Source organism: Corythoichthys intestinalis, chromosome 12, assembly GCF_030265065.1.
Source record: "Corythoichthys intestinalis isolate RoL2023-P3 chromosome 12, ASM3026506v1, whole genome shotgun sequence".
Lineage (NCBI taxonomy): Eukaryota > Metazoa > Chordata > Actinopteri > Syngnathiformes > Syngnathidae > Corythoichthys > Corythoichthys intestinalis.
Genome location: NC_080406.1, coordinates 24,198,228 through 24,222,918, shown reverse-complemented (window position 1 = coordinate 24,222,918; position 24,691 = coordinate 24,198,228). Strand labels below are relative to the sequence as shown.

Genomic DNA, 24,691 nt, shown 5'->3' with positions numbered 1-24,691 from the left:
CCCAAATGACGATGCTGGACGTCCGTATAATGTGCTGAATCAATTTGGCAATGACATTAAACGGTTAGCATGCGTTCGCTAGCATTAGCAAATCGTTCAAACAACCACACAACTGGCTCTAAGTGTCCGATCGCGAGTGGAAAACACACAACAACAACAGAAAAGATGATACACACAGGCTTTGCCTCTGTAGAGATATTTTGAAAGCATAAACAATGAACGTAGGTTCGCAGCCATGTCTCTCTCTCTCGCTAACTCGCCCACTCACTCACACCTACGTAGCTGTCCATCTTCTTCTGGCGTGTGAGTGCTCTTTTTCACGTAAACAAGTGCGAGTGCACCCCCACGTGGGCGTGAAAGCGCCACAAACTAAAAGCATGCATTTCAATATAAAAAAAGTCAATAATACAATTGAACACACATTGCAAAAGGCTGAACGCGAACGTGGCCATAGCTATTGAGTTATTCAGATAACTATAGCATAAAGAACATGCTAAAAAGTTTACCAAACCATCAGTGTCACTCCAAAACACCACAATAACATGTGAAATGATAACATAATGTGTTAATAATTTCACACATAAGTCGCTCCTGAGTATAAGTCGCACCCCCAGCCAAAATATGAAAAAAAAAACGCGACTTATAGTCCGAAAAATACGGTAATCGCTTTTCTAAGAACGTGTTTCCACTTTTTTTGGCATTAGCGTCAATTCAAGTGACCGTTAAAAATCTTTCTTAAGGCATATTTTCATGATGCCACTCGTGCTTTGGACCTCAAATGTACAGAATATGATGTTTACTTAAACTTCACCTGATTCCACTCACTGGATGTCCTTCTGACAAAAGAAATTATAGTCAGTTAATTATGCACATACTTTACCTGACTGGACTTTCGATTATCTAAATGAGTTTAAATGTTAAGAATCGTGTTTACCAGTAAATATTGAGCTAAAATGTCACCTTGTGTTGATTTATGACTCTGAGGGAGAAAAGGCACTTAACAAAAGGTCACTGTGGAAGCTTTCGCCTCAGGCTGCCTCCGTGCTTGTGCACACACACTCAAGGTGAAATGACAACGCAACACAAATAATGTTTTTCAGCATCAGTGCAGCTTTCGAGTACAGTGGTACCTCAACATAAGATCGAATCGACATCTGACGTAAAATTTGACCCGTCATTTGTCATGACATATGACGACATGCCCAAAATACGAGGATTTATGACAATGTCGCACGTTAATTGTTTTCCAGCAAGACGGACGCACGGAGGATTCCTTTGTGAGAGAAACCAACATGGGTCCCAAGAAGGTTACTATAGGTAGTGAAAAAAGAAAAGCAGACGCTTACCATTGAAATGAAGAAGTAAATGATAGAAAAAATATGAGCGTGATATGCGTGTGAGTGAACTGGCTAGACAACACGGGTCACCCCTACCCCCCAAACCGCCACCTACTTACCTACTCACCCAAGTGTTGCTTTAAGGTTTTAGCGTAGGTTTTATGGGCTGTGCTACGAATTAATCAAATATAATGTATTCTTTTAGGAAAATCCCACTTGACATACGACCATTTCAATTTACAAACCGGCCCTGGAACGTATTAAATTAGTATGTAGAGGTACCACTGTACAGTACAAGTGTTGTGTTTATTTTATAGACTGGATGTCTCCATCCCAAGCTTGCTCAGAGTGCTTGTTTAGTTACCGTGAACTGAATTACTAAACGTATTTGTTTGAATAGTGTGGTGTTTCCTGTACAGCAAATGAATCTTAGTACCGGTACTAGGTATAAGAAAAATGGCCTAAAAATGTCTACACAGTGAAAACTCAACGGTCCATCATGACATAAATTGAAGACAGCACATAGAAACACTGAAAACCAGTAAATGCACAAACCTATAAAGCAAAAAAGAATAGGAAAAAAAAGGTAGTTTTGTTAAAGCTGCCAAATTCAAACTTGGGGAAAGATGTTGGGGCTTAAAGTCACAACTGTACAGTACAAGCAATAATCATTGGTAAGAGAGGTAAACCCATTTAATTTTTTGGGCTTTGTGATGAATTACTGTGATAATACAACTGTTTCACTAGCTAGTATTGTATCAACTAGATCAATTTTTTTGAGTCACGCTGAGTCACGCTGGTCCAGCGATGCAAACACAGCATAGCAGACTAAAGAGAGTCACAGCTCAGCAGGAACTGTGTACACAGGGTCACAATAGTCCCTGTCTGGCCAGAGCAGTCATTCTTCATTCACTAACCATACTGTGTCAGAGGGGCCCTGGGAGTCCAATCGACTATTAGCAGAAAGATCCCCTGTGCCCTTCACCAGCAGCACCCACCCAACGGGAGAACTCTCTCCTTGATTTGTTCTAACAGGCCTGTTAGAACAAACTCACCTCACATTAAAAAAAACTCTGCAGGCCCCTCGAGTTGCAATTGGGAATTAACAATGTGTTGAGTGCTTTATTACGGTTTTGTACATCCCACAATAAAACCGAACTACCTGGCATTCTTACAGCGGCTGAGGAGAAATGCAAAGTTCAAACACTTTGCAAATAGAAAAAAGCACAATTGCAAATTGGCCAAAGCAGAATTGCAAGTAGCCACAGCACAAATGCAAATAGCCACGACACAAACTCTAATTGCCCGCTACATGAAAGCGTGTTGCAAGCACATTTCGGGTTTGTGCTTTGGCAATTGGGGATCATGCTGGGGAAGTTTACATTCGTGTGTTTTTCCTTTTGCAAAGCGTTTGCAATTGCCGTTTGTGTTGTGGCACTTTACATTTTTTCTTTTTGCAAAGTGTTTGGACTTGCATTTCGCCTGCCACTTCTCGTACATTTTCCTTACCAACATCCATCGCGGTTTCCATGAAACTCTTCTGTCTGGAGGCAAACTCAGCAAGCAACTTCTGTTGCCTCTCTCGAGCTCTCTGACGCCTGAAAGAAAGCGCAAGGAAGGAGATATAGATTAGCTCTTATGCTTCTACACTCAGAGTGACTCAAATATTCACCTAACCACTGACATTCAGCATATGATTCTCAAGCATTGAATTGACACTTTGATGACACCCATTTCAATCGGTCTCCAATTTAAGAACATTTACAAACACTAACAGCTTAATCACGTTCACAAACAGCTTAATGAGTGGCAAGAAAAACAAACTGGAAAGAAGCACACCCTTTAAACTTCGTTATTAGAGGGGTAAATATTTTAATAGATTGGCAGGTTCAGGGATTCACTCCGTTTTAAATAATTAAATGGGCAACGATTTTTTATTATATATATATTCACTGTATGTATTTAAGAATGCATACAGTGCTGCAATTCTGTCAGATAATGCTCAATTTCTCCCAGAAAATGATTACAATTACAAATGCTTTGGTAGTAATATATTCATTTATTTTGATTGCAATGAAAAAACACAAAAGAGAATGGAAAAAAATTAATTATCATTATTATTTTACACAAACCTCCAAAAACGGGCCGTACAAAAGTATTGGCCCCCTTTGAAAAATCATGTGATGCTTCTCTAATTTGTGTAATTAACACCACCTGTTACTTGCCTGTGGCACATAACAGGTGGTGAGAATAACTAAATCACACTTGCAGCCAGTTAAAATAGATTGAAGTTGACTCAACCTCTGTCCTGTGTCCTTGTGTGTACCACATTGAGCATGGAGAAAAGAAAGAAGGCCAAAGAACGGTCTGAGGACTTGAGAAGCAAAATTGTGAGGAAGCATGGGCAATCTCAAGGCTCCAAGTCCATCTCCAAAGGCCCGAATGTTCCTGTGTCTATTGTGCGCAGTGTCATCAATAAGTGTAAAGCCCGTGGCACTATGGCTACTAGATGTGGACGGAAAAGAAAAATTGACGAGGGATTTCAATGAAAGATTGATCGGATGGTGAGTAAAGAACCTCGACTAATATCCAAACAAGTTCAAGCTGTCCTGCAGTCCGAGGGTACAACAGTGTCAACCCATACTATCCGTCAGCGTCTGAATGAAAAGGGACTCTATGGTAGGACACCCAGGCTGGAGTTTGCCAAAACTTACCTGAGAAAGCCAAAAACGTTTTGGAAGAATGTTCTCTGGTCAGATGAGACAAAAGTAGAGCCTTTTGGCACAAGTCATCAACATATAGTTTACAGGAAAAAAATGAGGCCTTCAAGTGAAAGAAAAGAACAAGGTTCCCACAGCCAAATATGGTGGCGGTTCCCTGATGTTTTGGGGTTGCTTTGCAACCTCTGGCACTGCACTGCTTGACCGTGTGCATGGCATCATGAAGTCTGAAGACTACCAACAAATTTTGCAGCATAATGTAAGGCCCAGTGTGAGAAAGCTGGGTCTCCCTCAGAGGTCATGGGTCTTCCAGCAAGACAATGACCCAAAACACACTTCAAAAAGAACTAGAAAATGGTTTGAGAGAAAGCACTGGACACCCCTAAAGTTGCCAGTAATGAGCCCAGACCTGAATCACATAGGACACCTGTGAAGAGATCTTAAAATGGCAGTTTGGAGAAGGTACCCTTCAAATCTCAGAGACCGGAGCAGTTGGCCAAAGAAGAATTGACTAAAATTTCAGCAGAGCATTGTAAGAATCCCATTGATGGATACCGGAAGCAGTTGTTCGCAGTTATTTTGTCTACAGGTTGTGCTACAAAGTATTAGGCTGAGGGTGCCAATACTTCTGTCCGGCCCATTTTTGGAGTTTTGTGTAAAACATTGTGAGCAATATAAATGAAGATATTATTACCAAAGAATTTTCAATTGCAATCATTTTCTGGGAGAAATTGAGCATTATTTGACAGAAATGCAGGGGTGCCAATACTTTTGGCCAGCACTGTATTATAGTATTATATTGGTGGCTCCAAAAGAGGATTATATTTATTGATCCTGAATTATTTTTTACTTAAAAGTACAGATTGATGATTCAAGATTTTTAACTATAGTCTAAAATGGCACTCTCATTTAAATGGATAAAAGTAAAGCTAGATAAAACAGAAAAACTGAAAAACTACATATAGTCCCAGGTTACGATGTCCTCGATTTACGCGATTTCGACAGCACGACACGTGTCTCAGCTGCTGTTTTTTCACCAGTCGTTTTTTTTTTCTTTCTGGTTGATCTTTAAAATAATTGCTATGCATATCAGGTATTTAATTAAACTACAATATATGTGCTGTCTGCTTTCCTTTGTTGCACTTGGACTTGTTTGACGTCACGCCAGCGCTACTTTCGGTTAGTTTCGAGCATTGCTTTCACGTTGGGAACCGGGGGTATACGACACTTAACATTTCAAGAAGGCAAGAAGCTCGCTCCATTAGCTTAGTATTAGCCTGCTATCTTACTGAGCAGCGTTCATTTTTACCGCTGGACCAGTGCCACTAATAGCTGCCATTTCCTTGTTGAATTGCCCAAGATTTGGACTTTATTTCCCCTCGGTATTATTGTGCAGCCATTGAGGTATGTTTTTGTAAGCAAATACGTCTCTATCGATTTATTTTATAGCATTATTGTACATTCTTTGTCATTATTGTATTTTATTTTCTGATAGTGTGTTCATAGTTTGACAGTGTCAAATTAATAAATGTCAGTTGCAAGAAGAATTATGGTGCGATCGGTGTTACCAGAGGGAAGTAATATCTATCCACCTTATTTTTTGCTTCATTTTATTGATATGACATGTTATACATGTTTTTGGATAGTTGGGTATTTAGTGGTACTTAAAGGGTCAATTCCGATTCACGCGGAAATTCGGGTTAAGTCACCAGCGTAGGAACGGAACTAGTTCGTAACCGGAGGACTAGTTGTATTTTAGGTATTGAAGAAAACCAGTGTTACCGTTCTTCTTTATCCATGGCTTTCTTGTCTGTTGGACTGTTCTTCTTTGGTGGCACAGGAGGATAAACCTTTCCACAAATGTCCTGAATGCTACGCTTGATTTGATAACTCCGCGTGGCTGCCTTAGTGAGTATACGCTCGATGGCTGTAATACCATCTCCATGAGCGTGACGGCTCGTGTCCATATTATCTAGCCAGGATTCCGACAGTGAGTTCTGCTTGGACGAGAGCTTCTGGTGCAGCTTGATGAGGAGGGACAACATGCTCTCTCTTATCTCCAAGATCTCCGTCACCAGCTGCGGAGGCGTACCTGGTGGCACCCATCGTGTCGAAGAACTCTTGGGCCGGACGACCAGATTAGCCTCTGAACTGCTGCGGTTAATTATCTCCTGGAACTTCCTTCTGCGCTCCGCGACAAGGCTGAATACCTGGGCTTCCCGCAGGTTCTGAGGAAGGAGAACGATTGTGAGTTATTTTTCCCCGCGAAAAATTTTAAATTTAAACTTTTGTCAATTTTTGATAGGGATTTTGTATTTCATTAGGTTGTGCATATGTACATTGTGTTGAGTTTAAATTCTTGACAGATTACATTAGTGCTGCAACGATTAATCGATTAACTCGAGTATTCGATTAGAAAAAAAAAGATTTGAATTAAATTTTGCTGCTTCGAGTATTCGTTTAATTATAGTGGCGTTGTAATATGGTTTGTTTTGAAAGTGTTTGCATTTAGTTGTATTGATTTGGGTGAATACACTGCCCTCTAGTGTGCCTCATTTCACATGTCTGAATCCAGCTGCTCTCTGTTAAGACCAACATAAGCTAAGTTTTTGTTCGAGCTAATTTTTTTTTTTATGCATTTCTATTTTGGTAAAAAAAAAAAAGTTACCATTTTATAGCATTTAAGCTAGCTGACTTTTGCTATGTTAGTTAGCCAATTGTTCTTTTGTTGTACATAGATCCTCTTTTTTTTATACCCTTTGAGGCTCAGCTCAGGTATTTTCATTTTTTATGTTCCTTATCAGATTACTTGATTATTCGAACTAAGTAGTTCATCGATTAATCGACTACTAAAATAATCGATAGCTGCAGCCCTATTTTGAACACTGCAAAAACTCAAAATCCTAACAGCGTAATGACATTTTTTGTGAAGAAATATGATTTTTTTTTTTTTTCAATAAGATCTGGAAGTTTTTTGAGTGAAAGCGAATTAGTTTTTTTTTTCTTTCTAGTCACGTCTGAGATGCAATGGTTGGCTGTTTTCAACAATGTACATCGAAAATAAAAACATTGATTGTCTGAAAATGGTTCAGTCTTAGGTGAAATGTGTTGTTTTCTCATGAATATTTGTAATTGCTCTTTACCTAAAAATGTTTTATCCGAATACTCGATTAATCAATAGAATTTTTACTCGAATACTCGATTACTAAAATATTTGATAGCTGCAGCCCTAGATTACATAATGTTTGGTACATTATGAACCATATTAACTAGACACTATGCCGTAAAATTACTATATCTCTGACATTTATGACCAACCAAAATGAAAATTGGTCGAAACTACTAAATCTCTGACATTTATGACAAACCAAAATGAAAATTGGTCGAAAACTGAGTAATCTATAGCCATTTCAAACTACACGCTCAATTGAATGATACATTTACCGAATGGTACCAATGCAAAACGGCTGATAAGTGACAACACCCGTCCGCATTGGGTCTCAGCTTACACCAGACATGTAGCTTTATATATCTGATATCTATGGTCGTAAACTCAAGATTAGCGACTTGGTCTTAACTGTGTTTCTATTAACAAGTTAGCAAATCCATTCTACTCTACTGATGGTTGGCTATATTAAATGGGGTATGGAGTTCCACTTGCACAGCGCCTTTCCACCTTTAAGGCACTCAAAATGCTTTGATGCTGGTGACACAGCACCAGGAGCAATGTGGGGTTAAGGATCTTGCTCAAGGGTTGTTCTTTGAGTTCTTCGGGGTGGAGAATTGAACCTCTGGGCTGGGGAACGAGTCAACTGCTCTACCACTGTGCCATGCCACCCCTTGAATTATATTAGATTAACTAACATTGATACACTGCGTTGGTGAACACACAAGTGAAAATGTGTTACTTTTAATTAATTATGCTATGTCGTAAACACAATGTACCTTATCTTCTTTATTACAAGTGTGAGATGATCACAAACTTCTGACATTTTCTCACATTTAAACAATCTCTCCTCCAGGCGAGTCCATGTGGAAAAACAATTACTGTGAATCTTAGTATTAGCTTCTAGTTACTTGATAAATTTTGCTGGTTCAGCTCTAATGGACATGCAGAATGAAATTCATAATGATTCCATATCACATGGACAACGGGCTTTTCAGCACACACTACTTCATATTCCACCTGTAACTGGGTGTGTTGCGAAATCATCATCCCTCAACCTGACAATAATAATAAACTAGTGGACTTAGATGGATTCAAAGGATGCTTCATTACCATAGTGAAATAGGTACAATGCACATAAAAGTTAACTTAAACGTCTATTATAAAAATTCTGCCAACGTTTCTTTATCGCTCTTGCAGATGGCGCTTCAGACAGAGTCATTACCTAGGGAGTCATCCTGAAACGCACAACACATCTGAAGGATTGCTATGACCTGACCTGACAAAAGGACCTGTGCCGCACTGTTAAATAAACATACATCATATTCCTCAGACACGGCAACATCAATCACACTGACATGCAGTTAAAAAGCGTTTACCAAAACCTGCATTACACACATAATTAGTTTTAGCAGTTGAGAGGCAGGCGAACTGCCGAAGCGAGGCATCATACACAAACCACAGCAAACCCAGGAGACCCGACTTTAAATCGTGCACCACCAACAAACGCGCAAAAGTTTTTGATTTTTTTTTTTTTTTTTTTAGCAAAGGGACACAAACAGCTACCTCTCTCCAATTGGCTGAAAGACGCCTGGAGTTCTGTGGATTGAGGATAGCACCGTGAACAACAATAATAATGCTGATACAGAGACCCCAAGCAGCCTCTAATGAAGTAAAATGACATCACGCCGCTGTCTCTTTTCATTAAAATTGTCAAGATGTGACAGTGCCCAAGTACCGCCACTAAGATGAGCCTTTTACCTGGCCATAACTTGAAGCTTCTGAGCTAGTGCTAGGCGGAGCCTCGCGTTTTACTTCAGGAGCAGTCTCAGGAACTCTCACTCTCACAAAGTTAATGACATGGTGCAGATTGGAGATGAGATTGGTGCCAGGGAACCAACTGTCATGACAGTGTTCCTCAATGCAAGGCTCCTGAAAAATCAGAATGATGTGGGAGTCATACACTTATTTAGTATTTCCCTCTATTTTTTTAAAAAGAAAGTAATCAATAACAGGCATGAAAATGGGTCAGGGGTTAAAAAGGTGAGAAGGGTGTGGAGGAAATATGTTTGGTACACTGTACAACTAGGGTTGTCCCAAACGGCTACGGTAATTTTCTCCCGATTAGTAAGCCAACTATTTTTACGATTAGTCGACTAATCTAATAATCCCCCCCCCCCACACACACACACACACACTTTTTTTATTTTTTTTAAATAATTTAGCTGTGAAATTTTTGATGACGCTTATTTATTCACAAAAACATTTTGGAAAACTTAAATTATTTATTAAAGTACCAATAAACACTTAAATAACAACAATACATCACAAATAAACAATGAGGTCAAATGCTGATAGCATTAACTAGTGCAAAAAAAAAAAATGGAATGTAACAGATTCAGAACACTGACTTCGCCTTTCCAACATGATTCAAAACAAGTCTTAAATAAATATCTAGCTTTAATATTATAGTATACTACAATATATAATAGTATTATAATCATTGCCAATCAGATTTTTCATAAAGGGTGTCATTTTAAAGGTATTCTTATTGTAGAATCTGAATTCTGAAGTATGTGGGATTAACTCCAGAAATCGATTTTTGAAATGTTTACCGGAAGTACGTTCGCTAAACCGCTCACAGTTAGCTTTGCACTCCGCAAAAAAAGCTCTTTTTGTCATTGCATGTGGTGTCCGTAATCTTTTTTTTTTTTTTTTTCGTTTGCAAATGCTGTTAACCAGCGATTTTTCATGTTTGAAGTGTCACTTTTTAACCGCAAGTTTGCGTTTTGGAGAAGACTGCCAATGTTTTATAGCAGGCTAAAGTAGGTTGTCTTTTTTCCCCCATTAGCCTCAATGTAGCAATGCTAACGTTTACAGTGCTTAATATACATGTGTTTCCTTATTTTGTATGTTTGAACTTTAATTCTACGGCGTGTTGATTACCAATAAACTTCTGTCAAAGGAACTTGAGTCTCATATGCCATCAAAACGCACGTATACACGCACGCACAAATGTATCCACGCACGCGGCGATAAAACGCAGCCGTGAAAATTACCACCATCATTTTTATTTACCGTGGGATAAATGGACTCATTGCATATCGCGACAGGCTTAGCAACTTCAATAAAACATGTCGGTAGTTAATTAGATGGACTTACAAACTGGGTGACGGCGCTTAAGGTGTTCATTCACGGCCAACGTGCAGCCAAACTTGGCATTGAAGAGAGAAAGGACAACAGTGAACCCTCCTTTGTTTCGTTGAAATAAGTCAATGTTTTGGCCACTCTGGTGCGCTTTTTTGGCTTTGTGCCGCTTTCCCCGCTTGCATACCAAGCGTCCGACATAAAAAATAAAAAAAAAATCTCCCGAACACCCTTCAAAAATGATCTCCTCGGATCTACACAATTCACAGAGGTCACCCTTTTTGACTTCAAAACGGCGAATTTCGCTGAAAGGTGAGTGATTTTCATGCCTGCAATAATTACTTAAAAATATATAATCCATCTTTGCATACTGTATCTGCCAGGACTAGCATGATAAACAGTAACTATGGGTTGAGGGGATGACCGTTTGATTAAAATAAGCCTTTTATGACTTCAAACCACCCACTCCCACCCATCATGTCTTACCTCATCTTCTTTACTGTCTTGAACCTGGTTGTCCAAGCCCAGCTCAATTAAATATAGCACCATGCACAACACATGTTCAGACATGTTTTGATGATCCATCCATATCTGAAACCATCAAACATGAAAATGAAAAATTATATCATTGGCCAATTTCAAAATGGTCTGATATTAGTATTCAGCACTGTATTTGCGGGTACATCTTTGTCAACTTTTTGTGACAATATTTAAGCACAAAATAATAACCACAATAAGAACAATTTATGTCAAAAAGAGGTAGATAGGAGGTACATTATTAATGGTATAAGAAATATAGTTGAGGAGCACACCTTGTACAGAAGAGTAAATATCACAATGTGCAGGGTCTTGCAGTGCAATAGTTTGATTAGGCCTTTATAGCAGGGGTGCAGGGGAGTCCTCTCCTTGTACGGTGGCCATGGGTTACCAGTGTGAAAGCCAGACTGCTTCAAACTTGGTGATAAATCACAAATATTGACACGGTCACAATGGCAAATTTCCAGGCAACAAAGTGTTGATAATATATCGTTGAAAACATGCCAAATATGTCTTGATAATGTGTATACCAGATAAAATATTACAGTTTAGAATAAAATATAAGATTTTCTACAGTGCCCTCCATAATTATTGGCACCCCTGAAAAACATGTGTTTTTTAGCTTCTAATATATATTTTTTAATTCAAATAATATGGGACCTTCATGGAAAAAAAGAGAAAAATCCAACCTTCAATACAAGTGCATTCATTCAGTGGGGAAAAAAATCCCACATAAAGAAAAAATTATTTGACATCAAATTATGTGTGTCACAATTATTAGCACCCCTGGTGTTAATATTTTGTACAACCCCCTTTTGCTAACAAAACAAGGTCTGGGGACTGAGATGGCCATGGGAGGAGCTTGATTTTGTGTCTGGTGAACCATTTCTGTGTAGATTTGGCCATATGTTTAGGGTCATTGTCTTGCTGAAAGACCCAGTGACGACCCATCTTCAGCTTTCGGGCAGAGGGCAACAGATTTTGATTTAAAATGTCCTGGTATTTCAAAGCATTCATGATGCCATGCACCCTAACAAGGTTCCCAGGGCCTTTGGAAGCGAAACAGCCCCACAGCATCACTGACTCACCCCCATAATTCACAGTGGGTATGAGGTGCTTTTCAGGATGCACAGCTTTCGTGGCACGCCAGACCCCAGAAGCCTGGGACCGTGTGCTTTGGGTGGGTCAGTGATGCTGTGGGGCTGTTTCGCTTCCAAAGGACCTGGGAACCTGATATTATTTGAATAAAAAAATATATATATACATTAGAAGCCAAAAAACACATCTTTTTCAGGGCTGCCAATAATTATGGAGGGCACTATATCTCCTGAATGTAATGAGTTCACTCACTTGAATAATATCTACCACATAATAAGCCTGAACGATATATCGTTTAAACATCGCCATCGCGATGTGTGCGTGCGCGATAGTCCCATCACAAAGACGTGCGAGTTTTGTTTTTTTGTTTTTTTAATCCACACACGCCCTGCTTTCTGCTCTGCGCAAGGCCTCACACCCTCCCTTTCCCAGCTCTTTGAACCTCACAGTCACTGCAGCACTTGCTTATTAAAGTTATTGATGCTGGTATCTCTGATCTTGCCAAAGAAGCGGACACCACAGTGCAGCAGCTGTCCATCATCGTTTAACTTGTGAAACAGTTTCTGCAAGGAAGCCGCTTTGGAATGAATGTGTGTGTGTGTCGAGACGTTTGAGACATACAAATTAAATGCCAGAAGTGATCATGAGGAGTTTGTAATTTCTACATGTCCACCAAGAGTCACAGCTCAGGTAGATAAACAGAAGTATTTAATAAAGCCAAGCATTTTTCAACTACAGTACTTTATTCTTGTTCAAAAATGATTTGGTTGGACAGTTATGTTTAAAACTGATCATAATTTTTACATTTGAAGTGCTTAAAACCATTGATATATATATATATATATATATATATATATATATATATATATATATATATACCTATTTTAAAAATATATACTTTGGGGGAAAAGTGAGAAAAAAAACATCTCTTTCCAATGCTAAATCTGAATAAATACATTGAGCACACACACAAAAAAAATAAAAATTTGGGGGGCGGGGTGCACAACTTGGCGGTTTTTCACTTATCGCGGCGGGTTCTGGTCCCCATTAACCGCGAAAAACAAGGGATCACTGTACACTGTAGTCATTGTGAGTCATCCAAAGTCTTTCCAAAAAGCTATTCAAGTCATCTAGTGAAATTTCCTTAAAAAAAAAAAAAAAAAAAATTTAATATCGCAAAGGCCCCAAAAAAATCGCTGCAATAGTTTTTTCCAATATCGTTCAGGCCTACTATATAAGGATGCTAATACCAGGGTTTACGTCTGTTTTACAAGCCTGGCGGGACACCAGCCTTTTCCTGACGGAAACATTGACATGTGCAATGTAGGCTAGTGGCACATAAACATTTCCCATAATCGTGAAGAAGTCAGGGAAACAATATTTGTGTTGCATGTGTTCCATAAATCTTAAAATTCAAGAGCCATGTTATCGCCCACTTTCTTATATGATTGTATAAATCAGAGCCAACCAGTTCCACGTAGCACATTAAAAGCCTTAAAAAGGTGTCGAGTGGGTGGAAAAACAATTATCTATCAGCGATCCATCTGTACTTTCAATTACATGTACACTCAAAGAACACCCATTATACAAAGGTTATCTTGTCCACTACCATTGCAAACATTGCATTATTTGAGCTACCATTTAGTAGTAATAGCACTGCCATTCATTCCAGTATCATGAAGAATGTGCCTTAAGATTCTACTTCATTGCAACAGACACATTTGTCTCAGGACCACCACCAAACCAGGGAGATTTCCTCAATTCTATTCCAATTTCGCCTGCAATATTGATTTCTCTTGACAGCAATTTAATTGGATGCAACTCTAGCACCAAATAGATCTGACCTTTCTTATCATGCCCCTTTGTGAACTGATGAGATAGGTGACCTGACAACAGTGAATAGAGTATGATGAGTTTGTTTTGGTAGCGAACACTTAAAATATATATTCCAAATAAATGTCATACATAAATAAATATGATGTCAGTGTAGTTACACATTAACAAACACAATTATTAATTCATTTGGGGAAATGTTAAATTCAACTTACAATGCTGAATATCGGTCCATTGCAGACTGTACATCACGTCGATACACAGTTCTGAGAACAACCATGATGGGGTCAAACTCATTCTCCCATACCTCAGCTGTTTGAGAAAAAGGATGAGATGTGCTTTGTAACAGCTGCTCAATAACATGACTATGTTTCTTTCAATTCTACATGTACATTTAAAAGTGGTATTAGCATGCCCCCAAGTGGTTGGATGGGGGCTGATAAAACTAGCAAGCAACCACACAAAAATCTCACAGAAAATGTATGTATTTAATGACATAGTTGCATCTTTTGCCATCTAATTTAAACGCATTTGATTGTTTACCCAGACATTGCATTGTTTAAATAATTCTGTCTCACATAATTTTCTTAAGTTTTTAAAAGATTATTCCATCAATAGGCCCAGAATGATCAGGAATTAATTCATGTGGCTTCCAAAACCAGTGAATGTTTTTATCTTTTTGATACATAATCCAGGTTTACACAGATTCTTTTGGTGACAATTCCATGGCTTCATGAATTTATTTTACAAATGATCCATAGTCATCATCATTATTGACGGGTCAGCTCGGCCATGTACTGCGCAACTCCTTCAAGCAGGGGGCTGCTCACATCAAGAGGAGCTATTCACAAACACACGCACACAGCAAAATAACTTGGATTTCGGTTAAAAAAGTACGAAAGCTGTACCACATAAAAACAGGAAGAATTGTCTCAGGAGTGATTTGTTCGAGGGTTCAAGGCAATTATTATATTTTTCATACGATAAATGCATTTTGAAACGTGAAAAAAATGGGGAAATCAGCTGCTAAAACATTGGCATCATAGTTCGCAATATTTACGTAAAATGAATGCTAACGTAACCTGCACGTTTTCCATCTATAAAGATTTCAGGGATTTAAGCATTTATTCACAAGAATTTCAACGTAAAAAGCTATTTGTTGTGGTAAGGCGGCGCCAGTGAACTTGAAGAAGAGCCGCACATTCGACAAATTTACGTAAAAGAAATGTTACCAGCACGGTTTCTTTTGCTCTTCACCAAGAATCGAGACTGTTTTACGTCAATATGTATAAAGAATTCAGGGTTTTAAGCATTTATTTCCAAGAATTTCAATGTAAAAAGCTCTTTGTTATGGATTTGTAGTAAGGCGGCGCCACAGTGAACTTAAAGACGAGCCGCACATTCGACAAATTTACGTAAAATAAATGCTACCTGCACGGTTTCTTTTGCTTTTAACCAAGAATCCAGACTTTTACATCCATACCTATAAAGAATTCAAGGATTTAAGCATTTATTCACAAGAAATTTCAACAAAAAACTCTTTGTCTGTGATTCCACTCGGTCAGCTTTGACTGCCTCGCCAACAATGCAGACCCCCTATTTATCGGCCCCTTCGCCCCGTTAATTACATTATAAAGTCTATGAATGATCAATGTTAGAATGCATCCTACCTTTCGGCGTGTACATTCCCTGCTGCATGGAACCTCCTGGCTCAAACACTGGCGCTTTAAAATCAGCTACGGCAGACAGCATTTCCTCAAAACTGCAGCTCCCTGGTACAATTCCACTCTTTGGGTTTGGATTCTCGGGAATCTAAGAAAACGTTCTTAAGGAATAAGTTGCTGAAAAATTCAAGGATAAACGCTTTCATGCAGTGTCCCTTGAATTTATTGAAAGGATACAAGGTCTAACAGTGAGCTGTGCGTGCGATCATTCATACACAACTGTGAGACCATCTCAGCCCGAAGGATCTCATCATCAGTCATCCCTGATGGTGAGAGTGAGAAACAGAACATGAGCTGTTTTTAATGAATACTTTCACATTGGGTTGGATTTATAAAAGCTAGAATGCAAAAGTAATTCAATACAATTTATAATGACCCTAACCAGTGCTTGCCTAACCTATAAAAACGGACATCTGATGGACAGCAGAACAGAGCGCTCTCCTTTATCAGCAGCTATCACAAGGTCATTATTCACAATGAATGTCACAGTGTCAGCACTATGACATTCTGTGTTGCACCACTTACCTAAATGAATGCGAAGGCTTGTCAGTATGACTAAGAAGGTCAGAGCACCTTCTAGCATTGGTCTTTCTTGTTCAGAGTCCAACACAGCATTCTGATGTTGAGAAGCCATGGTCAAAAGATCAACCACTTTGAACCTGCAAAGACAATTTCTTCTATGTACTGAGCAAAAAGCTTTATGTAAAACAACAAAGATCATAAATTGAACCCAACCTCTCAAAAACACTAGAGATGAAGTAGTCAGGATCAAGTCTTGATGCGCAAACCTGCAAAATAAGTGGTAATATATATATAACTATCACATATAAGCAAACTGTCTAATGATTAGTCCTAACCTGGAGTAGATAGATGTCAGGGTCGATCATGGAGTTGCAGAAGTGTGACTGCACGTAGGTCATAGCTTGTCCTTTTATCTGCAGCCCATTTCTGACCCACATGTTGCTGTGGATCTCGGACAGACATGCCTACAATCAAACGATTTAGTTGACAGAAGGCTGTAGAAAAGAGTTTTTCAGAAGAAAAATCAAGATATACCTGAATTTGCAGGGGATGGACCATGATCTTCATCAGCATCTCTTGGTCAGGCAATAGACTGTCTAAATCCAGGCCTTGGCACTTTACAGCCTGAGAATTTTTTAAATTAACCACATTTTACAGTGAGTTTTCACCACAATGAATGCCCGCACCCAAAAGGGGTATGTAATTGTGAACAGATGCTACAAGAAAGGAATAAGGCATTTAAAACGGTGAGGATCATAATGCGCATGTCAGCACCATCCTTCAGGAATGTACACAACAATCAACCCATGTTACATACTGTACATGACTGTATTCAATGACTAAATTATTCAACATAAACAAACCAACTCCACATGAGGCTTATCAAATGTATTTGCTAGAACACTAGCCTGAGTGACACACAAGCACAAACTGACATCACATCACAAGTGGGCCTCAACAATGAGCACTAGCACTTTTCAAACGGTATTACGATGTTTTGCTTTTATATTTCAGAAACATTAAGAACACATTTTGAAAATTCAAATGACTAGTTCACTGCAGTATATTCTGCTGCCGGAAATACATACCTTACTGAGAAACATAGCATAGTAGCGGTGCAGTGGTAAGTGAAATGTCACTTGATTTGGCAAAGGCTAGAAGAGAAAAATAAGTCCTGAGTAACATCGAGGGTGAAACGCATAAACATCTTTGTGTACTGATGGCTGTGCCTTCAAACTTTACCTCATCATTAAAGCTGATTGCATCAAACCAAATTTGTAGAGTTTCCAAACAGTAGCGAACTACAGTTTTAGTGTACTCCTGCGTCTCCTGTAGAGTCCGAGTTGAAGATGTTAAAACCCCTTAAATGGATATACAACTCCAAGAATATACTCATGCATGAGAAAATGGCAGGACTTACTTTGACTTTGCAGTGAGTTAAAAGACCCCACATTGGTTGTGCACAGGCCTCCAGCTCAGCTGCAAATGCTGCATAGTATGTCTGAGACTCAAACTCTACATGCTCATTCAACTCCCGCTTATTCAGGTTCATTCCTGCACAGCAAAGAATTGACACTTTTAATGAATTTATGAATAACTGCACATACAATTTGCAAAGGCCGCACATTTGAACTGCACTTTGTAGAATTCATTGCATGGTACGGGCATACAAAGTAGTAGCACGACTGTGCGTATAACCACAGCAAGAAGATACTCAAACCGACTGACCAAGGGGCAATGCTATTTTTAGTGGCATGACTACACGTGGCAAGTGATCAGCATAAAGCACAATTCTAATTCAGTGACACAGGCTCATACAGTATGTGCCGCAGTTTACCAATGATCATCATTACTCCAAAAACAAATGTGCTGCAAAGATTCATCGATTAACTCAAGTAATTCGATTAGAAAAAAAAAAAAAAAAGCTTCGAATCATATTTTGCTGTTCGAGTATAGTTTAATTAGAGTGGCGTTGTAATGGTTTGTTTTGAAAGTGTTTGCATTTAGTTTTATTGATTAGGGTGGATACAATGCCCTCTGGTGGCAACATTGAATATGACCCAACTTATTCACCATGGCTGAATCCAGCTGCGCCCTGTTAAAACCAACATAAGGTACGTTTTTGTTTGAGCTAATGTTTTTTATTAAAGATGTCCCGATCGATCGGCATCCGAACACGTCATTTTCAAAGTATCGGAATCGGCAAAAAATATCGGACATGCCTTTTTTTTAAATACCGTATTGGCCCGAATATAAGACGACCCCGATTATAAGACGACCCCCTCTTTTTCAAGACTCAAGTTTGAAAAAAGACTTTTTGAACACCAAATTAATTTTTATACAGAAACGACCACGGAAAGCTTTTCTCTGACTGTGAGCATTTTTTAGGCGATCTTTTTGAGCTCTACATCTCCGTACATTACACTCTGTGACACCATATTTCACAGCCGCTTTGCAGTTGTTTGAAGACACCGCCTCATTTATCACCATCAACTTGAAGTTTGCGTCATAACTTCTCCTCAGCTGCCGGTGTTCTGCCAAAATGTCCTACATCGGCGAAACGTCCTACATTAGTCGAATTTGACACCTAAATTACTACCGTGTGCTCTAAACTTGTTTTGTTTAGATGCATACAGGAATAACGTACTAAAGAAATGCCTGCAGAAAATACTTAAATGTAGTTATGTCAAATAAGGACGGTTTAAATACGCTACGTGACTAATGTGGTCAACTGCTTCAAAGCTAACACAAAAAAACACAATGGTTAAAAGTATGAGAGGGTAATACATGCAAAAAGTATCTTTGAGGCTGTGAAAAGGTTCTAAATAACTAAATAAAAACAAAAATAGTGAGTACTCGCCGCTTCCAACCGATGTGCGCATGCGTGTGAATGCATATGCAAGCGCCCTGATCATTGTGTAGGACGTTTCGCCGCGTAGTAAGGAATGGCCAAACACCGGTTAACCTGGCCAATCTTCGACCCACCTTTCTCCAAATTGTCGCGAAGTTTCTCCATTTTCGGTTATCTCTTCTATTACCGGTATTTTCTTCTCTTTTCCTTCTTACCACTTTCTTCTTCGTGTCAGGGGTTTGCTTTGGCCGCCCGAGTCGCGTTCAGCATTCGATTCATTGATGACTGGCGCCATCAAGCGTCGTGAATGGGTATATGTCTAGGCCGCAGTTTTTTTTTTTTTTTTTGTTTTTTTTTTGTAGGCCGCAGTTATAAGACGACCTCCTCTTTTTCAATCTTATTTCAGTGCAAAAAACATCGTCTTATATTCGGGCCAATACGGTATATATATATTTTTTTGTTTTAATCGTTTTCTAATTGTATATAACGTTACAGACAAAATGTCTTATACTCATCCAGAGTAGTTTTGGCTTAAAGTAGGGCTATCAAATTTATTGCGTTAACAGCAGTAATTATTTTTTCCTAAAGCGCACAATCCACTCACGCATTGTCGCGTTCAATCTAGAAATGTGCCGTTTTACCAATATATAGAGCTAAACGCAGCGTATAATGAGCACAGAGAATTTTGACAGCTTTTGGAGCCTTTCTTTATTTGGCTAAAGCTTTACATTCCCTCTCTCAGCAATTAAATTTACCGTGGGAGGCAATGTGGGGAAGAAAGGTAGTAATTGATCATTTTCTTAACACCCTATGTTCTTTCCCAACGCAGAGAAGATATATCAATTGATGCCTCTATGCATAGTCATGGTTGCACTTCCCGTCATGCATTTGGGTTGAATGGCTGCAGTATCATTTACTGAAAGCTCAACAAATACACTAGATGGCAATATTTAGTCACAATATACAAAGTCACTATATATCTATGTCTATCCGTGGATCCCTCTCACAGAAAGAATGTTAATAATGCATCTTGAGGATTTATTGTCATAATAAACAAATACAGTACTTATGTACTGTATGTTTAATGTATATATTCGTCTGAGTTTTATTCATTTTTTCTTAATGCATTGCCAAAATGTATATGATCGGGAAAAATTATCGGGAATGATTGGAATTGAATCGGGAGCAAAAAAAAAGCAATCGGATCGGGAAATATTGGGATCGGCAGATACTAAAATTAAAACGATCGGGAGCAAAAACACATGATCGGAACAACCCTATTTTTTATGCATTCGTAATTTGGTTTATAGGTATAGGTTTTATTTGGGGGAATATGTGTTTGAACGATTTGTAAAGAGCATTGTAAAAAAAAAAAAAGTTAGCATTTTATAGCATTTAAGCTAGCTGACTTTTGCTATGCAAGTTAGCCAATTTTTTTGTTGTACTTAGATGCTCATTTATTTATTTTTTTCTAATACCGTTTGAGGCGAAGCTCAGGTATTTAAATTGATTTTTAAATGAATGTGCAATCATGCATTGTTTGAAGAAACGCTCGGGAATTTTGTATTCGCATTTAATGCACTTTTGAAACTGCAATCTTAGCAAGCCTTTGTTTTACATCTAAAATTGATTATACAATTGATCTACTCATTTAACATTCCTATTCCTATAAACGAACTAACTAGTTGATAGATTAATCGACTACTAATCGATAGCTGCAGCCCTACTTCGTTCACACTTTCTACACCAATATCGACATTAAACATTTTAAGCAAAAAAAAACAAAACTGCTACTTCCTAACTCACTGAAAGTGATAGACATCCAACCCATTTGGACTGGCAGTGAGTTATTTTTGGAAGACCTCCCAGTCAAAACTGGATGGACGTCTATTGCTGCCAATGGCAAGAAATTCATAATAAATGGTTTTAATGCACAATGTCTTCAAGCAAGTGGTTTAACAAACACAAGTGTGAGAGATTACTTGCAGCTGTTTCACAATTAATAAGATCTTACCTTGGAAAAATGACACAAAACTCATCCACAGCATCAACAAAGAATGGTCTTCCAGGAACTTTTTTGCGACACTTTGGTGTGACAAGATGTTGATAAAATCACTAACTAAGGGCCAGTAGGTGTTATTCTTCAACAGAGCCTCACTGCAGTTCACCACAACATGGCGACTGTTTTCTTCATCTGAAAGAGCAAAATGATTCAAACCATTTAATAACATACAAAGCATGTTTCAGCTATTACTCACACTTACCCTGAAGTTCACTTTTAATAAGGCAACTCTCCATCATGTAAAGGAGGACAGTGACCATGATGTCCAGCAGCTGACACTCCTCAGTCACATGGCGAGCCAGTTCCTCGTTGCTGAACAACTGCACGCTGATATGTACAATACGGTTGGACATTGTGTCCGACTCGTGACTTTTCATCAGAGTTTTCATAATAAATGCATAATGCTGGACAAATGTTTTTGTAAAAGTGATCTGCAAAGACCCCCCCAGAAAAAAACAAACATTAATTTAATTGATAATTAAATGACCATGAGATGCTGAATATCACTTGGGAATTACCTTGTAATCTTGATCTGGTAACATGTTTAGTAAGAAGGTCACCTTTTTCTGAGGAAACTCGTACTTGATTGTCCAAAACAGGAGCTCTTCCAAAAAACATTTATGCTTCAAACATTCAATAATAGACAAATCTGAGGGCAGAAAATACACATAATAAGAGGCTTCTTTTTTTTTTTAAATCAATCAAAAAGAAACTGTCTATATTCCCCTCATTTAACCTTTTGTACTGCTACTCAGCTTAACCCTCTTTCTCTGGCCGACAGACTGTCCCGCATCTTGGTCCTCCTGCAGATTAAGAAGAAAAAAAAAAGCTAGAGTAAATTGAAATCACTGAAATCTAATTTATGATGTTAATTTCAATCCTGAGCTAGTGACCTGAGTAAAAAAAATTTTAAAAAAAAGAACTCTACAGCAGAACCTTTATAGTCAAACGCCTAGAAGGGTTTGGTACCGTTTCCAAACGAAATATTCCTTTATTTGCCAAAATCCTTCATCGATTCTAATGTACAGATTATGATGTTAAAACAGTAGGACTCTATAGTCGTCTGCCAGTGGAGTATTTTTGTCCATGTGACTTTGACTACTTCTCAAGCACTATTGTAATTAACTCTAGTAAGTGAAACCTACAGAAGGAGGAGGTTATGTATTTGGTTCCGTATGTCTGTCTGTATAGCCCCTTTCACAAACATATCCCGGTAATTCCCGTGTAAAGTGACGCGGGATTTACTCGCGTCATTGCTTTCACGCATGTAGAGATGTCCCGAGAATGACACGGGTTGGACACTTTCACAGACTTTTCCCGTGTTGCCTACTGGCGCTCTCTGTGCAGGGAGGGCTGCTGGCGCGATTTTATAACCCAGACATTATCTAATTTTTGGTCGGCATCAGCTGTCACAATGTTGGTCAAATTATATTTTGTTACAGAGCGTTCCCCACGTCGTAACTGCAGCCAATTCAAGCTCATCAGGACTGTATTTCAGCCCAGCAATCCAAGAAAACGGTGCCGAGATATTAACTTGCTGGGCGCCATTCGACACCTCTAACGCCCTTGTTTTGAAATCCCCCGAGTTGTGCCGGTATTTGTTTTGTGGTCTTATCGGTTCTATGCCTACCGCTTAGGTTAGTATGATTGATCCCTGTCGACCTACCGTCACGGACCCATTGTGTTATTCCCCCTTTTCCGCGATCGCGCGCATTTTTGTTCGTATTTAATAAACCTTTGAACGCTTCCCTCAGTTGTTTTTTGCTTTAAGGTACAACCTTGTTTCCGCAGTTGCGGACCCCAACATCGGCAACCTACCGTCACGGACCTTGTGTTATTAACCCCGTTTCCGCTATCGGGTGCATTTTTGTTTGTATTCAATAAACCTTTGAACGCATCCCTCAGTTGTTTTCTGATTTGAGGTACAACTTTGTTTCCGGAATTGCGGACCCTAACATTGGCAACAAAATAAACCACACATTTCCAAAGATGGACAGTGGACTCTCTTCTTCGGCTCCATGATCCAGTAGCAATTTAATTTTTTTAAGTTTTCAATTTAGCCATTTCCAGCTTGCTATGTTGATAATTACGATGTTTGTTTACCGCTTTTCGTCTTACTGAGAAGAAAGAGGAAATGACAATCGGCCCGCCATGATATTTATGTCATCAGCCATCATGCTGTTAGCCGGGAATTTAACGCTTGCTTTCACATACGCCTCGTCCCGGGAATGTCCCGGACATTATACTGTGCCGCGACCCGTGAATGTCTGCGTAATCTCCTTGTCAGTCGACCCGGGAAATTGCTTTCACAGACAAGTTCTGCCCGTTTATATCCCAGGAATTTTATGGTGATTAGGCATATTTTAAAGGGGCTCATGTTTGTGAGAGAGAGATTATCATCAAATTTGCAGAATGTTTATTATACGAAATATAAGAGGTTATTAAATGTGGGTGTAGTGGGGTCAAAGGTCACGATTACTTGATAACGGATTAGCCTGTTTAATTCAAATTTGCACGGTAGGTGATATGAGAAGAGAAAGGGTCAATTTATAGTGAGGTCAAACATTGCAATGCTTTGAATTTGGCTGGTTAGGCGATTGTCTGCTCTATGAGTGCTCCTCTTGTTTGTCAATAAAGTGAAAATAGTTCTATTGTTTTTACACCTAAACCTTAATATATTTTCACACTTGTATAATAATTAGGATTGATAAAAATTGGCTCGACTTTCAATTGAGGATTTATGATTGCAACAGTTTTACCATGAGACTGATCTTTATTATTGTCCATGACAAAATGGTGTTCAAAGCAGACCAGCATCCAGAAATAACATGTACTGTATGTGACTTTTAACCAGTGCAAAACAATATCATTTCAAATATTGCACAAACCTCTTTGCTCGACTCATCTGGGCTCCCTGGTGCTGCTGATCCTAAAAGTAAATTGGGCATAGCTTGTTCATGAAAATTCTTCACCGTGGTCATTAAACATTACGTCCAAGTAAGTCAAGTGTAGGATATGATTTTTTACCATGGTCATAATTAAATAGCTCAAACACATTTCATGATGAAGCTGAACACCTCTTACACTGCCTTGTAGAAGGAGAGGATTTTTTACAATAGCCGATAATGGGTAAAAAGTCTCCTGGGTTAATTAACAACATAAAGTCAGTACACAGAGGACGATGATCTCACCCAGTAGAGCTTCAGCGCCTCCTTCGGCACCCACAGTGACGTCGCTAGTACTTTGCGCCTTGTCCTCCACAGACACCAGGCCAGAATTCTTCAATGCAGCCAAATACTTGTCATAGTTCTTTTTCGCAAACAAATTATCCTCCTGGCCTAATGCAGCAGTGGGAGAATAAAAGGATTTTCTCATCCGTGATCTACACGCTGGCTTTTCTTTTGTACGGAATTTTTCTTTTAATAAGAACGTGCATTGTAACAATTTTGAAAAATGGTTACCCATGCTCAACTCCTTGAATGTTTGCTGATTGGTCAAAATCTTTGTTAGGACAGTCCGCATTGCTCCGCCCATTTTTGTGAGCTCTTCCAGGAAGGAGATTTGAGGCTCCAGCTGCTGAAGAACCTTTTGTAGATCTCTCTCAGAAGAGGTGTCTGCTTCCGAAAGATAAGAAGTACAAGTTATTACTCTCAGCTCTTTGTGAACAAGATGTCAGATGTAAGCAGGAACATAA

The 24,691-nt window shown here is 38.9% G+C and overlaps 1 protein-coding gene across 2 annotated transcripts in view; it reads right to left on the bottom strand.

Annotated features, from left to right (window-relative positions):
• ubr3 (ubiquitin protein ligase E3 component n-recognin 3) overlaps positions 1-24,691 on the bottom strand; it is a 57,182-nt gene that overhangs the window by 27,794 nt on the left and 4,697 nt on the right. The window contains exons 3-24 of one of the 2 annotated variants that reach the window (XM_057852229.1): positions 24,459-24,614; positions 24,189-24,335; positions 23,886-23,926; positions 21,734-21,800; positions 21,516-21,646; positions 21,200-21,428; positions 20,950-21,129; positions 17,505-17,638; positions 17,327-17,413; positions 17,173-17,238; positions 16,619-16,708; positions 16,420-16,548; positions 16,298-16,350; positions 16,088-16,221; positions 15,740-15,825; positions 15,509-15,650; positions 14,054-14,150; positions 11,183-11,324; positions 10,857-10,961; positions 8,985-9,155; positions 5,840-6,285; positions 2,847-2,935 (exon numbers count right to left, since the gene is read on the bottom strand). In XM_057852229.1, the coding sequence (XP_057708212.1) occupies positions 2,847-2,935; positions 5,840-6,285; positions 8,985-9,155; positions 10,857-10,961; positions 11,183-11,324; positions 14,054-14,150; positions 15,509-15,650; positions 15,740-15,825; positions 16,088-16,221; positions 16,298-16,350; positions 16,420-16,548; positions 16,619-16,708; positions 17,173-17,238; positions 17,327-17,413; positions 17,505-17,638; positions 20,950-21,129; positions 21,200-21,428; positions 21,516-21,646; positions 21,734-21,800; positions 23,886-23,926; positions 24,189-24,335; positions 24,459-24,614 (2,922 nt within the window). The remainder of the gene's footprint in view (positions 1-2,846; positions 2,936-5,839; positions 6,286-8,984; positions 9,156-10,856; positions 10,962-11,182; positions 11,325-14,053; positions 14,151-15,508; positions 15,651-15,739; positions 15,826-16,087; positions 16,222-16,297; positions 16,351-16,419; positions 16,549-16,618; positions 16,709-17,172; positions 17,239-17,326; positions 17,414-17,504; positions 17,639-20,949; positions 21,130-21,199; positions 21,429-21,515; positions 21,647-21,733; positions 21,801-23,885; positions 23,927-24,188; positions 24,336-24,458; positions 24,615-24,691) is intronic. The other variant, XM_057852230.1, reaches the window with a different exon arrangement.